Source organism: Phaethon aethereus, assembly GCF_964289735.1.
Source record: "Phaethon aethereus genome assembly, chromosome: 5".
NCBI classification, from domain to species: domain Eukaryota; kingdom Metazoa; phylum Chordata; class Aves; order Phaethontiformes; family Phaethontidae; genus Phaethon; species Phaethon aethereus.
This window is the reverse complement of record NC_138579.1, coordinates 19895608-19914150: the sequence shown is the minus strand read 5'-3', so window position 1 is coordinate 19914150 and position 18543 is coordinate 19895608. Positions and strand designations below refer to the sequence as shown.

General features: G+C 38.5%; 1 protein-coding gene across 3 annotated transcripts in view; it reads right to left on the bottom strand.

Annotated features, from left to right (window-relative positions):
* Positions 1-2220: 2220 nt before the first annotated feature.
* TTC7B (tetratricopeptide repeat domain 7B) overlaps positions 2221-18543 on the bottom strand; it is a gene marked incomplete at both ends in the record, with an annotated part of 151145 nt that continues 134822 nt past the window's right edge. For all 3 annotated transcript variants that reach the window (XM_082000320.1, XM_082000321.1, XM_082000322.1), the window contains one exon: positions 2221-2442. In XM_082000320.1, the coding sequence (XP_081856446.1) occupies positions 2221-2442 (222 nt within the window). The remainder of the gene's footprint in view (positions 2443-18543) is intronic.

Sequence of the window (18543 nt, the reverse complement as noted above, 5' to 3'; positions counted from 1 at the left end):
TGCTATTACAGAATTCTCCTATTCTCCACTTGTCTGAAGTTCTCCTGAGAGAGACCACCAGTCTCAGATCCAAGTGCAACTGCCTTGTTACAAAAGCTTTGATATTATAATAAAAGGTGAATAAATGTTGTGAAGGAGCATGCTTGTGAAAGGTATTACAAATTTAAGTGAACTAGGATAGCAGTAAGGCTGAGGAGGAATTGAATTAAATGAATAAAGGTTTTGTAGTACCTTTTGGACACCAGATACCATATAGCGGGTGCTAAAAGACAGCAGGGCCAGAGCATGTATTATGAGCTGGGACTAGAAAAGAAAGAACAGTTGGCAGAGAGGAAAAAAAGCCAAGGACAGTAGGAAGAAAACATGCAAAACCATTTAAAAGGGGAAGGAAAACTTTGATTTTTCACAGTGAGCAAGATGACACAATTTCTACTGGCTTTTAAACAGATTTGAAAACGCTATCTACTACAGCCTTTCAGTCCACTTTACAGAGAACATATGGTCTAAAGCACTAAGCAGACACAATTAGAAAGTAGCCTCAGCCTAAAAGGCACATGAAATGCCAGGAGATAAAAAAAAGAGGCAAAAATGAAGAGCCTCCCCCAAGCTTAAGTCTTCTGCCAGTTGGAGATTTTCACTGGAGCGCACAAAGCCTGTGCTGCAGCAAGGATCCTCCATGCATTTGAGGTGAGTAAGCTCTCTGGTGAGTGACAAATTATAACATTTGCCATTATTTTTCTTAATCATCTGCTATCTTTTAAAGTGCTAAGCACTTTAAAACCACTTCTTGCAAATACCAAGGAGCACCCAGTCCAACGGGGGACCTGGAATTCTTCACAGGCTCCATACAAGCCCAACGTTGTAAATGAACAGACACTAGACTACCCCAGCTCACACACCCTGAATATTCATGGCAATAAACGACTCTTCTCTACGCATCCCAGAGAAATTCTGGCAAATATTTGTCTACTGAACGTTTGTCCCTGTTACCACCGGTATGGCAGCAATATGTTACCAGCCAACTTTTCCTTCAAGGGACGCAAAGTGCAGGAGATGCTGAGAAAGAGCTATGAAGACAGGTAAAAAAACCTGAAGAACAGTGTAGAAATATTTAACATGCTCCTCCCAAGCACTACCAAGGTATATGTAAATGTCCATGTATTATGTAGAGGCAGAATAATCTGGCTTCATCAAGATCTGGAGTGGAAGGAATAAAAAAGGAGAAACAGTGAAGATTTAAGGAAAACTGAAATCTAAGATAGCAATACCATTGGCAAAGAGTATAGCAGCTTCTTTTCTCTAGACTGGCCTCAGGACATTTAATTCTGGTGGTGTTCATCCTCGAGGCCAGTCAGCCACAGGCCCCATATCATAAGAATGTGTTCACAAGTCATCTATTTCCCCCTGGGTTCTTAACCAGGACTCAGGAGAGGTTCCATTTAAAAATCATTTTATTATTAACATAATCTTCCCATTTAGCCAAGTGTGGGTCATGTATAAGGAATGTCGGTAAATACTCCATTTGAGGCTTCTTTTTACATATTTCCATTGATAAATAAACTCTGAATTCACATAAAAAAGTTAAACTTAAATAACTAATATATTTTTTGTAACAGGCATACATTGGTAAAATATAAATATTCTCGTACTCAGCCTTTGCTCTAAATAGAGATAACAGTTAGCCACACATCACAGTTATTAACAACTAAAACCAAGAACTCAACTCATTTTTTGGCCTGGACTAAAATAGAGATGGAAACAGAAAATTCACATTTTGACTTTGGGCCAAAAGAGGTTGAGAGGCAGGAAGAGAACAGTTTTATTAACAGCCTTGTTAAAAATAGTCGCTCTGCCACTGAATTTTAACCGGAATATATTATTCTATGTTTGGTAGTCGATTCCATTATAAGTTTATGTAACACTCAAGTATCACTAACAAAATATGGCACATCATCCATGAACAATATAACGATGTTTTAAAACTACCAGGGCAAAAACATAGGTGATATGAGTGATTTGGTTCTGGCTAGCCATTCTGTCCTCTTAGTCTAACATTAACATATTGCATCACGTCACTGTTTTGGCCACTTTCCCGCAAAAGACTGGAGTTTCTTACCTGTAGCTCTAAAGTTTTTCACACTAACCAGTTACCAGGCAGCCTGATACACTGGGTTTCCTCACCCAGAAGTCAGACCAAAATAGGTGGATCAAGATGCCCTCTCAAAGGACTCTGGGAATGATGGTAAAAGGGACCACAGGACTGCTAGCTTCAAGCTCCAGCGCTGTCAGGAAGCATTCGGTCGCAGCATCATCATTGCCTTGAGCCTGCAGCACCTCTCCCAGGCTGTTCCAGACCTCATGGGCTGTGGAGTTCACCTGGACGGCATCTCTGAGAATCTTCTCTGCCAAGCTATAGCGCCCGAGCTGGTGAAGTATCAGAGCCTGCAAGAAAACAAAAGGAAAGATGGTTGAAGACTTTCCTGAAGCTCAAATGATATGTTGCAACAGTGAAATAAGTGTAGGTAGCTCTTGGGCTCAAAGTGTTATAGACTATATCATACTTTTTTTTTTTCTTAGAAAAGAAATGACCTGAAGCAGGACTGGAGCAGGCTACTCCACACCAAAAAGGAGTCAAGTGGCTTTGGACAGCAAAGACAGATGCTGAAACACAAAAAGTGTGTTGAACAATAAAAACTCCACCCAACCACCAGAAATCAGTAAGTACTTGAGCTTTTCTGCCAAGATCCTGTGTCTAAAGTCCTCCTAAGGTGTGTGCCCTGAAGCGTTTGTATCCTGCCTGTGCATCTCAGCACCCATAAAGGTGCTAGAGGGCTTTTCTGGTTTTGGATTTTCTTTTGAGCTGTCAAGTGAGTCAGCATTTCCAGAGAGAGTGAACAGTACTTCCAATCCAAAAATCAGATAACTCTCAGGGTTGGTATTTTTTCCCTGCAGGAAAGTGATTGTCAGTGACTGGTAGGTATCAGATGTGAAACTACAAGAAATGAAGCAAGGAGGTGGAATATATAAAGGTGGTTTGCCTGCATGCATGTAACCTTAGCAAAACTGAAGTATTCTTAATTTTTGAGACAAGATTCTCTAATAAATTTTCCAAAATCTTCCTTTTTTTCTTCTGTGTGGATTTGTATATTTTATAGTAAACATGTGAGTTCTTTGAATATTGCTAGTATTTTTTTCCCCAAATATGCCAGACTATTTTTCCCGCTTGCTAAGGATACAAGCTGTTCTTTTCAAGACCAAAGGGAACAACCACATTTTGCAGCTATAAGCCTGTTGATGGGAACAGAAATACGTCACATCTGCCCTGTTCTTTATGGAGGAAAATGTAGCTGAGATTTTCCAGGGGATAGAACTAGAGCAAATACTAGTTGTTTGCCTGCTGTTATACATTTCTAAGAATATAAGCTATTGAGCACTAGTGAAGGGACCACTCTTGCATGGGCAATCAGATCACATGTCTGGGATGGTATGGTAGCAGCATTGAGGCGATGAGCTTTGCCTCCAAAGAATCAATGCAGAGAAGATTACACTTGCTTCATGCAGAGCATCAAAAGGATGGTGACACTTGGTGGGCTGAGCTCAAACAAGTGATCTAGAGAAAGAAGACATAATATTCTCGGACTCATAAACTCCCTCGAATGATGGTCAGATGTCGTATGTTGTGTCTAGTTTGTAAATCTCCTTCCAGATGACTTCATTAAAATCCTGAGGCACAAAACACTTCAAATTTTTTGCGGTCCTTGCCTGACTTTGCTCTATTAAGCATTATACTACTAGACCACAGAGAGAAGGAGCAGGCATGCCTATCACACAGCAACATCCTTCAGTGACCTCCCACCGTCACCCATCCAAGAAAACTGACCTCCAGTTTACCAGCTGTCAGCATATGTTTGCACTCTGTACTAAGCCCTTCAGGAAAAACACCCAAAAACCAAACCTCTAAAAACTAAAACTAACCTCCTCCCAACAAAACTCCTCTAAGATTTCCCAGAAATCTATATAACTTATCTTAGTCCTTCACTGTGTATTTTCCTTTGCTTCCTAAGTAGAAATAAAATCTCAAAGCTGCGAGTTCTGGCTGTTACCTATTTAGCAGCAGATGTACAGACAACATTTATTTTCAGAATAATGTTAGGTCTCTTGCTTTATGGCTGGGGATAGGCTTCAACAACATATCAACTCTGCAGAAACACAGAGATGCCCCATTTAGGTACCCAAGTGACCTATGGCTCACACCTTCAGACTTGGCATGTTAGCTTAAAACCTTAACAGAACGCCTTCTCCCTATATCCTCTTCATAAACAGGTACACAAACCTCAAAAAAAAAAAAAAGATAGGAATTTTGCAACCTGGATCAATTAGAAAAATGGCTATATAATCATTTGAGAAAATAATAAGAAATATTAGTAGGAAAACACCCATTCTACAAAAGATGATGAAAATGGTAAGTTCCTAAGGAATTACACAACTCTAAGGCAATCTATTTGTTCTTCGTACATTTTGAAATGCTGCAGTACCTGACAGAGGTGGTTAAGATAACTGTTGGCATCCTGCTAGGAGAAAGCAGGATCTTTCCTGCTACTGCATCTCTTTCACTAAGTCCTCCATCAGTAACTTTATGATATTTGCTTCTAACACAGTTATAAAATGCCTCTAATGTGTGTGGGCTGCTTCATTTTGCAGCTCAGTACAAATTTTGTTTATTACTTTTCCCCATGTTTGGTTTTCTGAGAATTTTGGGGTTTTTTTGGTTTTGGTTTTTGGGGTTTTTTTGCAAACCACTGATCTCCCCTAAGTGTGTTAAGGCTTCCAGATTCTGTCTGTTCAGGATGTTTTTATGTTGTGAACTCTCTACGCAATTTTTTTTTTTTTCTTTTAGCCAGTTTTACATTGTAGAGGTTGATTTTGTAACTCAAAAAACTCCAAGAGAAAACTCTAATCAAGAATGGCAGAGGCAGAAAGCAATGAGAATCTCTGAAGAAACAGAGAGGCGTTTTTGTGCCATCATCACAAGAAGTGAAATCACTGCTTCATGTCACCGGTTCGTTGATACAACAACTGAATTGAATAATCAACAGTACTCATAGATTTGGGGAGTTCAGATGCTCCCTGCTCCAGGAAAGGTCAACAGCCCTTTACAGCCCTTTACAGGCCACCGTCAGGGCTCAGAGCTGGCAGTAACAGGGACTTTCCAAGTTCAAGAGCCTGCAGGAGTTGGCTTTCTAAAAGAGTATTCCTGGTTGCTGCCTGCGATAGGGAGGTACTGCAGTCACTAGAAACAAGTTTCCACACAAGCTTCACATCACAACAGAACAAAATTCCAGGAATTAATAAAACAGGAGAAAAAGTGGTTCCAATTTTCTTCTCAGTCACAGGTTATTTTCAAGATCTTGTCAGTTCTTTCTTCATCTGGTCTGGAGTCACAAAGTCTCCCTCTAGTTAGTCAATGATTTTACATGTGTTTTCTCTCTCCATCATCACCCTTACACTTCATTTTACATTGCCCCACATACAAACCTGCTTATTCTTTGCTTATTTCACCGAAGCATATGTCCAAGGATTGTTTTTGTAATAGAGCCCAACCCTTGATTGAAGGCCCTTGGCACTGTTGTCAAAACAGAAGTCATTTGTTATTCATTACTCAATGTCTCCTAGGTACCTACACGAACAGTCCAGAAAAACAGCTATGGAGTCTGAGTAGACAGAAATATCTTAATGTTACAGCCAAAACATTTGGCTGAATAACCTTAATTTATATTTATCTTCCATGCATTTAGGAATGGGGATTACATCTTCTGTATTTTGGATAGTGTCTCGGGACTAATCTTGCCTAGAGTTTTAGTTAATGAGACATCACAAGGATTATGAGAGTGATGATACAATTAAATAAGAAAAAGTTAAGAGGATACGGTATAGAAAGCAACAGGATGATCATGAGAACTGGAATAACAGAAATATGGCGGAAGTCTGTAAAACAAAGTGGAAAACAATACAACAGTGACACAGAGGTTCTATGGCATGGTGGAAGCCTGTCAATCAAGCAGCTTGGGAGAAGGACTTGGATATATCAGGCAACCACAGGATGACACTGTGAAAAGGTGCCAGTGTGAAAGAGGAAAACCCAAGTGACATCAGGAGAATTTTCCAGTAGAGAGAAAGATGGCAGAGACTTTAGAAGCCGTGCCATACACAGCTATAGCAGGGCCTCCTCTGGCACCCTGTGTAGTCCCTCCTATTCAATAAAGGTCATTCAAACTGGAACAGGCACAGAAGATGACTACCGAGACGATCAATACAATCTTAATTTACAAGAGAAGACTAACAGACTTCGTTTGTTTAACCTAGCAAATCAAAAGCTGAGAGATGAAGTTACTTGCTATAAAAACAGTAGAGAAAACAGAATAGAGAAAAACTATTTTAGCGAATAATGTTGCCACAAAAATACATGTGTATAAATTGGCTGTAAGTTTACCAAAAAAAGGTGAAAACATTCCTGGAAATTGGAGCAGAGAGACTTTGGAACAGTCTTCTACTCTCAGTAGCAAGGTGCAAAACAGTGTTAAGACCGAGTCCTACAGGAAGAACTTGCGTGCTCTGATGGTTATGAGGTGAAGACTTGTCTAGTGGGCCCAGGGAGCTTCCACTACTCCTGTTCCAGTATCAGGTTCTCCCTCAACTGCATTGACAGGGCAGTGAGTGATGATATTTTCGTGCCTATATAATATGACTACTTGATGCTTCTCTTGTAAGAAGAACTTTCTTTTTATACCTTGCGTTACACTGAAGAATCAGGTGCAGAGAAATGTCCAATTAATGAATACAAAGATTAAACAGCAAAATTATGGTAGGTATCCAGCTTGTTTCTGAAAGAAGAAAACTAGTATGACAAAATTAATGGATTCTGAAATCTTCAAATCCAGACCTTTTTTAAAACAAAACAAAAACCCAAAAACAAACCCAACACCATATTCACAGTCTTTTGGGCACAGAAAGATGCATAATGGAATTTTCAAACGCATGTAAGACAAGATGTTTAGTCAGTATCCACTTCAGCAGGACCTAAATCCTTATTCCATCTAGACAACTTTTCAGTATGTCATTACGTATGTGTCTCTATTCTAGATAAACAAGATACCTTAAAATTCAGTCTATAGTGAAGGCACAATAAAATAAATAAATACAATTAATACCTTTACTTCAGTAAGTCAGAATTATACTTTTATATATATTGGACATGTCAAAATTATATTTTGGCTTAATTATTTTTCCTCTTGCAGTTCAACATTATAAGGTTATTTTTCATTAGCTAAATGTAAGCATTTTTAAAATGGAAAACATTCAAATTAATCCTAATTTCCAAATGCAGCTTTAGACAGTCTCCAAGTAAAACCTTCAGTTAGCAAATGCATCATTATTTATTAATAAAATGTCATCACTCAGAATCTGAACAACATGATACAATAAGCAACGGGATAAAGCCATAATTGCTTAAATAAGCATGTAGTGTAGTCTTCACCGCAAAGGTATCTTTTTTTCTGCAAATGGGCTTTCTCTCTTTGCAAATTAACCTGTCATAATGATTAACCAAACAGTCAATGGAAAACATGCATCTAGAAAAATAAAAAACAGACAGAAATGGAAAACTACTTAAATAACTAATTTCTGATTTTGAAAACATAATTAAAAATAGCCCCTTAGAGGAGTTTAGTAAGGTCATTTTTTAAATTTACTTTTAGGCAAATGAGAAGCTAACATTCACATTTTTTCTATGGAACTAACTTTCTAAAAATTAAAGCCATAATTATCACCCATTGTATGTCTCACCAAACTGGAGCTTTATCATAACGTGCTAAACATAAGATTTGCAATAACAAACAAACAAAAAAGGTTATAGTGCAGAGATCACTGTGGTTTCTTCAATGTGACTAAAAATTTCTGCTCAAGAGACCTGGAGGTTTTCTTAAAGTTTAACTGACTACTTCTCCACCCCTCTTTGAAAATAAACGGTTCTCAATCTCAACAGAAGCACCACTTGAGATTTTTACCTTTGCTCATTTGATATCAAGAGGAACAACTTCATTTTCTCTAAGAAAAATATAGACTATAGGTGGGAGAAGTTCTCAAAAGCAATGAAATTTATTTCAGAGTGGAAAAATTATAATGGGAACTTTGACCATGAGTCCATTTCCACTTTTGCCTTCTTCAGAGAGGATGCTGAACTCTCAGCACTGAACCCTTGTAAACCTGCAGAGAAGGAAACTGCTAACTGGGAGAAATGGAGAGTATGAGAAGAAGAAATGTGGCCTACCTAGCATGCAAAAAACATCAGAGATACTCACCATGTTTAAGAATTGCAGCCTGTTGACCTCTAAAAGACTCAAGGACAGAGATTTGAGTTCTACCAGATAAGATATTCCTATTAATTTTTTCCTAGTAGGGCTATTACATTACTTATTTTGCTAAACAGGTTTGCTAAAGAGCTGATGAATTTGTATGATGCAGACATTATTTATCTAAAAAATACCCCTCAGAGTTAAAAGATTCCCTTGCAAAAACAACAGCTATAAGAAAACATAAGCATATGAAAATAAAAGATGGAATTATTTTGTTTTTAATGGTGAGAGCAGGGAGACAGGAGAACAGTGGAAATACTGCTTGCCTGGTTTGCTGATGACCTGCTGAAGCCCAATAAGCAGCTGCAAGTATATAATCAGATATAGAACTACACAGATGTTGAAAATAATGATTTTTTTTTTAAAGTTACAATAAAAGGTCTAAAGAACTCACCGCATCCAACTCCCCAGTATTTTTCCCAGTTTACTATCTTATTTTTTTTAAACAAGTCCCAGCCTGCCTAAAAGAGAATCAACTTTCAACCATGGTATGCAGATAGACATGATAGAAACATCCCACTTTATCTAAAAAACTTGAAAACCAAGGATTATGACCATAAGCAGTTACAAAACTTAATATGCAATGTATGCATTGCAAATCCATATGCACTGTAATTTTAGCATCACAAAACTGCCCCTTGTTACATGCTGCTTTTTCAGCCTATTTTGCATGTGTTAAGGTGGCTGCTATTTTCAAACAAATCTATCAAACTTGAAGGTTTACCAGAGACTTGACAGTGTTATGCTATAATAATGAAACAGAACAAGTGTTAGCAAGACAAAACGAGAAGAATTTGTCATGATATATGAAAAAATAAGTAAAATTCTGTGGCTGATATTTCCCATCTTCTATGATAAAAATACACATTTTAAATGTTTTCTATAATCAATATAAAGGTTTCTTTTTGAGTCCATGTATTTTACACTCATGTAGAGTAAAATAGCACATTATTTATATACTATGCTGTCCTATTTTCCTTTTAGCTGATGAAATTGTGCTGAAACATGTCCATCTAATGGAAGTATGACTTGAGCATAAGAAATTCTTTATTAACTCCTTCTTTTGAAGGCATATACCAAGAACAATTTCATGTTTAGTCATTATAACTAACTATTTTCTACAAGTGCAAAAAAATTGTGACGTGGTACATCAGTTCAAAATAAGCGTACGAACCTCATGAAGTTCAACAATGCCAAGTGCAAGGTCCTGCACATAGGTCAGGGCAATCCTAAGCACAAATACAGGCTGGGCAGAGAATCAATTGAGAGCAGCCCTGAGGAGAAGGACTTGGGGGTGCTGGTTGATGAGAAGCTCAACACGAGCCGGCAATGTGCGCTCACAGCCCAAAAAGCCAACAGTATCTGCACCCAAAGCAGTGTGGCCAGCAGGTCGAGGGAGGGGATTCTGCCCCTCTGCTCTGGTGAGACCCCACCTGCAGTGCTGCCTCCAGCTCTGGAGCCCTCAGCACAGGAAAGACATGGACCTGTTGGAGCAGGTCGAGAAGAGGGCCACAAAAATGATCAGAGAGGTGGAACACCTCTCCTGTGAGGACAGGCTGAGAGAGTTGGGGTTGTTCAGCCTGGAGAAGAGAAGGCTCCAGGGAGACCTTATTGCAGCCTTCCAGTATGTAAAGGGGGCCTAAAAGAAAGCTGGAGAGGGACTTTTTACAAGGTGATATAGTGATAGGACAAGGGGTAATGGCTTTAAAGTGAAAGAGGGTAGATTTAGACTAGATATAAGGAAAAAATTCTTCACTGTGAAGGTGGTGAGGCAGTGGAGCAGGGTGCCCAGAGAAATTGTGGATGCCCCATTCCTGGAAGTGTTCAAGGACAGGTTGGATGGGGCTTTGAGCAACCTGGGCTAATGGAAGGTGTCCCTGCACACGGCAGGGAGGTTGGAGCTAGATGATCTTTAAGGTCCCTTGCAACCCAAACCATTCTATGACTCTAAGCCATTCCATCATAAAAACCACAAATAAACATAGTTCTATGTCTGCAATGACAGACACAGATGCATTTTAGTGCAGGGATTTTGAAGAGTGTCCATATTATAAGGTTTAAAAATGACTGGATTGACCACCAACAGTTAGAAGTAAATATAATTTTCCATAAAATAAATACATGTTTTTTAAAAATTGGAAAATAAAATACAATATATAAGTAATTTGTTGCCAAAATGCAGAGTATGAAGCAACTTATCTCATTTTCTCTAATTCTTTTGAATAATAAAAAGTGTGTTTCTTCAAATATGCTCAGAATAAAACTTTATAGCAGCTCTGTATGGATTTTTTTTAAAAACGAGGACAACCAGCTAATAATACTACAGCTGATCACTCACTAAAGCAAACCAAAGCAACTGATGAACAAATACGAGCCTGCGCCCGCAACCAACGTTTTTGTTCCTTGCCTATTCCAGAACGTTGCCTGTTCTACATGTCCCTTCCTGCCTTGTCCCTCTCAATCCCCATCACACCCAGAAACTGAGCTGTGTGCTCTGTGTCACCGCCGAAGCAACCCAACCCCAGGCTGTTATTTCTTTAGCCTTCCTCCAATGCTAACATACCCCCTAAGGTATCCGATTGCTTCCCCTGATGCAAAACACTTGTTGCTAGGAGAAAACCGACTGCTTGGCAACAGATTCTTAAAACAACAACTTTGGCTTTGTTACTCACTAAACTTTACATTGCCAGCTTGAAATAAGGAACGTGCGTGGTTGTTAGTGCGTCTGTGTATTTATAACCCTCTTGAAAGTGACTGACCCCTTCCAACAGGGATGTGCTTGCCTTTTAGTTCATTACTGTTCACAGCCGATAACGCAGAAAGGTTCAAAACTGAAAGTTGTTTTTTGTTTTTTAAATTGCTGCTGGTAGTCTCCTACCAAGATGGAAGCTCTTGGGGGACTTTGCCGGTTAAGACGACATGGTCTTGCAATAGTCTGCTGTGACTTTGAGTTACACTTTATGTGAACAGCATATGAGCTTATAAAACCATAGCATGACTACCATGCTACGCTGTGAGAACTGATTTGACTATAGCAAGCACATTGGAAAGAAATAAAACAACTTACTGATAGAGTGAAACAGCTAGTGACTTTAGAGATTATCTAACTTTTTATCTCCATCTCAAAGTTATACTGAGGGTCTTATTTCATCTGCTGTACCACAAACACAGTCAAAACATGACGATTCCCCTCCCTTCAGAAATCAGACGGCTACAGCTCTGGCAAGTACTGCATCAACACTGGTATCAGGGAATAATTAAGTACAATGTTAGTCCTCAGATTATGGCCAGTCCTGAATTTGGAGTATTTGTCATCCAGTGCAAACATTTTACATTTCCTCCCAGCTGCGGTATCACGAGGCAACACTAAAGTGTAGGTGATTTGTCTCTCGGTCACCTCCCTCCACCCAGAAGCTCAGCAGCACTCTGTCTTCCCATCCCTCCCTCCCGGCAGCGCTGAAGCCACATCAATGTCTTCTCATCTTTCCCACAAATGAGAAAAGAGGATTTCCCAGGTGTATAGCAACCTTCATACATACACCCATGATGAAAATTGGTGCTGGAGATCACAGCTGCAGACAGTGCTGTTTATGAAATAGGTCCCACAGTGACGTCTTTAATTCAGTGTATTCTGGTATATGGTCATGTGCTCATCCCTTTCCCCCCATTTAGACATTTTATAGATGCGAATGTATGACCTAATTACAGTATATTCACTACTGAAACCCTACCACTTTATCAGTCGGATCTGTGGCTGTATTTCAACATTACCTGGTTTCAAAAGCAAGGCTAGGTTTCCTACTGCGTCATCGTGCTACCTACAGAGACTCCTGTTTGTTACTGATGCCATTATTTTCTGAGTTTTGAGTCAAAGGGTCAGAAATAGAGAAAAAGGTATTTGTGTTATTCAAGACTTTGGATTAACATAAAAGTGCTTTCAATATCCAAAAGAGGAAAAAACCCCCAAATCCTCCAAAAATCATACAAGTGCAGAACAGGCTAAAGAAACAGAAAACCTCAGACTGAGATGCTGGAAACAAGGAGCCTCAAAGTCATCCTACAGAGTCAATATCCAAGCATTTGAGCAAAAGCTGGATTTTTCACAAGAATTGAGGATACTGGAAATTCAGTGTCCTTATTGCATTGCCTAAAGACCGGATTTCACTTTAGTACATCTGAAGGTTCCTGATTTTGAAAGCTCGTGCTCCATTCAAAGTTATCACTAATGTGAAGAAATTCATGCTCTTCTGTTCATCAGTCAGCTATTGATAGAATTAAAGAAAAAATAATACAAATTAGCAAGCAATGACTTTTTAAGAAGCTGTTTTTCATTAATGACACTTTTTCTATAAAATCACAATGAACATACTGGTGGTATGTAGCTTCTGGAAACAGTAATTAGAAAAAAAATCCATCAAATGTTCTAATGAAGAAATCAATCTGAAGTCAGGGGAATAGCTTGTGTATCAAAGAAAAATCGGAGTTGCAGATCCAGTACTAGGTTCTGTGGTTAAAATTTATAATTAAGAACTGTTACAGAGTTCAAATCGAGTACTCTGGAGTTCTTTAGTTCTTCAGTTGTCAATTGTCACTATATTGAAGGCTAGCACTTGTAGTCTATACTTGCACACACTAAAGAAACCAGCACTTACTTGTCTAAACTTTTCAGACTATGGAAAAGGCATCATAAATGAATGATACTTTTCTGAAGTACCTTTTTTGCATTTATGCGTGTGCATTTCTCTCAAATATTCTGACAAAGGCTGTACTGAATATTCAGTCAGAACTGCAGTATAAGATAAGAGATGACCAGTCCTTTCATTACTAAAATAAAACAGAAATTCAAAGATTAAAGCACATTATTCATATTTTTATTCCTTTTGCCCTCAGCCAAAGAGACTTTTGCATATAGAAGTATGTACATGCATATCACAGAATCATTAAGATTGGAAAAGACCTTTAAGATCATCAAGTCCAACCATCAACCCAACACCACCATGCCCACTAAACCATGTCCTGAAGTGCCACGTCCACACGTTTTTTGAACCCTTCCAGTGATGGTGACTCCACCAACTCCCTGGGCAGCCTGTTCCAATGTTTGACCACTCTCTCCATACAGAAATTTTTCCTAATACCTAATGTAAACCTCCCCTGGCACAACTTGAGGCCATTTCCTCTCATCCTATCACTGTGTTTTAACTATGGCTAATGTCACTGTTTCAAAAGTGTTATGACACCACAGCAGCACATCACTGGCATTGCAGTAACCCCTAAGAAAAAGAGGTTATTTTTAACAAAGCATCAATAAACATATTTTTAATAGCATCCCCAGGAAATAGATCATTGCCTCCCCTCTGAGCAGATGTGAATTGCCATCTGCTCCTCAGGCCAACGCACTACAATGGGAAGAGCCATCTTCACGGCATTTTGCAAAAACCTCCCAGCATGAGAGGGAATTGTACCCCCTTTCTCTCCGTCCCAGATTCTCAAATGAAAGGCAGAAGTTGGAGGTACACTGCTAACCTGTCAGGCTGAGGGGATAACTGCCAGCAGATCCATCTTTAGGGGAAGGCTACTTTCAGTGTGAAGGGAAGGCATACACCCCCTCCCATCTGTGCATCATCAGGTGGAGATCAGAAGAGCCAAACCCTAACCACCCAAACCCACTGGCTAAGAAAGGGCTTTTAGCATTTTCAGAAAAATAAAACAAAACACTTTTTTAGATACTGACTTTCCTTTCACAAGACCTGAAGAAGTTGAATATACTGAAAACTAAGGAAAAAACCTTTGGACAGCTGAAGAGAGAAACCCAAACAGAAGTATTTTGGATAAAAAACAGTAAAAATCAAGTAAAACTAAGTTTTTAAAAAAGCTAAAAATAAAATTAATATACCTCAACAAATCAGCTTTTGCTAGTACTGATCTGTAAGCAAACAGATAAATATAACTCAAGCATCATCTACCCATTATAATTCAACTCCATATAAGCCTATCAGGTTTTCTCACAACTATCGTTTTGTGGATCCTTGTTAATTTTTTATTTAAAACTTGCCAAAAATAAGGGGTTTTTTTTCAGTTTAATTAACATCAGATCAGAGAAGCCCTCTTAGGTCATTCATTTCCTCCCCTGTTGTTACTGACAACCTCAGCACAGGATTTCTGTTCCACACGATGCTTAGACTGTAATTGCTACGAATTCTCTTCAAATCATCTTCCCAAATTTTTCCCTAGCCAGTTTGTTTTCATTTGTTCCAGTGCCAATGTCACCTAGCCTTATTTTGATTATGCTTATTTGTCTCATGTTTACATGGAACATATAATACTGAATTTTCCTACTCCTCCCAGGAAACGCTCCAGAGACTTTCCAGTGCTACAGTTCCGTCACCTCAGTGCTCACTGTGTATAAGCACAACACTGATGTGAAGCTACAGGCCAATTCTGTCATCCAGCCACTTTACTTGGGATTACCGGAGAATCACAGGGCCAGCCTGGGAATAAAACCTAGTGAAACCCATGCTTTAGTTAACACTGAGGGTATACTTGCCCTGTTGGCCAGCCTCAACTGGTTTTACTGGGCATGGCAGCCTCCATATTTTGGGGACATGGAGCATAAACACCACCATCTTCCATAAGGGAAGGAGAAATCTGCAGGCTTACAAAATTAATGGTGAGACCATACTGTTGATGATGACACTGATAAATGGGACAACATGATGTCTTGTGTTAGACTTGGTCAACTCATGAACAAGGAAGATGTAGCTCTTGTAGAACGATGGAGATGTAGCTCAGAACAACTAGTACCCCAGCTCTTTGTCCTCCTCAGTCATTTCCATACTCAGTCTTGCTCTTGCACTTTATATTTGTGAAAGTTGTTGTATTTCTTTTTCTGAAGGGCCTTCCAAGTCTTACTTTTAATCAAACTGACACCTTTGTCCTGCAACTGCTCTTCCCAAGTATAGGTAATATATTAACTATCCTACAATCTTTTGTTAACTTAGTTTTCACTAAATATTACTGGATGAATGTTTTGTTATTTCATCTACTAGTTATTGCAGAATTCTGGCCAACTCCTCCATACTCTTCCACCATCAGTTACTTGCCACCTTTTCCATACTTTCATTTGAACTACTAATTTTACCTTTGCTATCCATGATGAATATCACATTCCTGTTAAAGATTGAGACAAAACTCGAGTTTAGTGTGGTTATGCACTTTTTATAAATGGTTATCCATCACTGTACTGATTGACACAGCATGTTAAATCATATGCCACAGTTGGTTTATGGCTTTTGAAATCCATTTTCCAAACTGTATAATAAATTAGTGCACAAAGCTGGAATCTGCAGAGAAAGCATAATCCCAAAATCTGTTTCTCTCTCAGTCCTTTCGTTTGGTTTACCATCGTCAGCTGACAGGCAGCTGAGACAGATTTGAATCCTGCTTTCAAGAGTGTCAGAATCTTGTCCATTCGAGTCACTTTTCGAGTTCACTGGAGCACAGTTGGCAGGAAGAACACAAGTGGCAAAAAAGGTACTCCCACACAAAGCTAGGATTTGATCAGAATGAGCAAACTGGGAAGTTAACGCTCACTGAGTGAAGAGCTGAAATGGAGAGTGGCAGCTTCCACTTTCAAGGATAAGAACGACAGCAACAGTGTGGGTTTGGTGGGGAAGGTGGAAATTCTGGAACTTAAGGCAGCCACTGACTGTGGGGTGGGATACAAACATTTCCTACCAGCTATTGCGTTAAACATCCATGGATTTTATCTTTGGCAAAAACATTCAGATATAAATGTTACACTAAATGGAATGTAATGCACATGGCAGAAAGACTGCATCTACTGAAAAAAACTCCAATTTTAGGAAGCTTAGGGTTTGATTCTGCAAATGAGATGACTTTGAATGCCCAGGGTAAAGCTACACCATTTATTTTCAACAGCGATCACCAGCTGCTCACACTATCATACCACAATTTTAAAGGAAATTAAGTTTGACGTGTCAATTACTTTAATAGATCTGACAGCTTTTCATACTGCTTTAGACTTTACATCAAGAACAGTTATTTCTGGCAACTGTAACCTACCAACTTGTGGCTAGGCATTCAATTAACATGACAAAGCATCATCACAGACTGCATTGTGTCATAGCATTTCGTAGCCCTCTGGTAAATCTCTGGGTCCGTGACCCTCATAATACCATATGTTCCAATGCCACTGTGGCTATCACTTTTTCAAATGGTCATAAATTAAAAACCAGACAGAATCCCAAAGAAGCTATTGTCAGCTGTCAGGACAAACTGTAACAAGGCCCATGAAAAAATTGGAAACCGAAATGATTCTGCAGCTGATTTACCTGCTCATCTTTTGAACATTTGTAACCATTTGACAACATCTGCCTTAATTTATTACTTGTCCGCATTTAAAAAATAAAGGGTTTTGTTTTTAACTGACAGAATATATAAAAATATATAAAACTACATCTTTATTTAAAAGCACTTATTTTAAGGTAGCAAAAACCACTTACCAGCAGAGAAATTTTAATTCAAACACCAAGGCAAAAGCAGACTCTCTTTTAGTAGGTCAGATCTCCTCTGATAGAAGGCAAGTATTCTTCCAAAGTGCTACCTAACAAAAACTTTTGTCCAATTTAGAGCTCAAACAATTTTCACAATGTGTATTGCACAGAAGAAATTTTGAATCTGCTTTTTTTTTTTTAAATTTATTTTTATTTCCATAGCCCTTGACTGATAAGGTCTTTCTAACACTCATAATTCACCATTTGGTCTAAATATGTTATGCTATCAAGTCATATAGCTAACTAACCTAGTGTAGCAGTATACGTTATATTATGTTCTGGAATAACTTTAAAAAGTTAAAATTTAAGAACTATCTCCATGAGCACTGGTTTGGTTTTCTAATGACAATGTCTTATATTCCTGCAGCAGAGAATTTACAAATGCTCACTCTCATGTGTACTTGCTGATCTAATAAAAATTTGAAATCATGAAACAGCCTCACTATTTTTTCCTCCTGCCTCTATTTTTGTAATACTTGCACAAGCCTAATTTTTTTTTTTTTTGGGGCATCATGCCCTCTTCTGTCCATGATGTCCACATGAAACTGGCTCAAGAGTTTAGAACTTATGAAGGCAAAACTGACAAACACGCACACACACAGAGAATAATGATTTAGTAAGTCGGATTTCCTAAGGCTATCAGTCTTAAACAGCAGTTTCAATGTGTGTGATATAAACAGTGTATAAGTAGTGGCTGAGGGAGACTGAACGCACTGAGCTGCAACAAATCATTTCACCAGCATCAATGATTAAAAAGACTAATCAATGAATTACAACCCAGAAAAAAATTGAGCTCAAATGTTAATTTGAGATACATCCATAAAAGAAACATTAATAACTTCACTTATGAAGTTTAGTTCCTAAGAGGGAAGCATTTAAAAACTTTGGGATTTTTCATAAAAGTATTTAGAAAAAAATTTCAGAATCAAATGTCAGCATCCTAATGGGCCTACTAAACCATGCTATATTGCTCAAGTGTTTTGGATAGTGTTTTTCCTTGCCAGTGTTCAGCTTTTAACAGTCTGAGCAATGTTTGTGTTTTCATATTTCTGCCAAGTAAGTGCTTTGCTAAGGAATTGCTTTGCTTGCTTCATCTGAGCACTACTAAAAGACTGAAGATTTCTTCCAGGTCAAATGCTTCATGTGAAGATACGTCGCTCTTGAGTATAAGCACTCTATCTTAACATCTCAGTGTTTTGCTAGTACTTCTTTTCCCTCCAGTTCTCTGCCAGTGCTTAAGAAAGAAAAGCTGTTTTTAAAAGCAACTTTAAATTCAATGTAAGGGCTATTCCTTGAAAGCCAGCTTCATTGAAGCACCACAACAGCATGTATTGTAATGCAGGATTTCTCAGATTTGCGTGAAAAAGTCAGACATATATAAACTACACACTTATGTTTCAGGTCAGAGATTAGCAGAAAGAAGCTGTAATGTATTGTTATGTACAGAACGTTTTTAGTTTCCCAAGACTCTGATAAGCGCATTTTAAACAAATGCAACTACAAAACTACATTCAACCTCAACATCTGGACAATATAAATATTTACGACCATTCTGACAA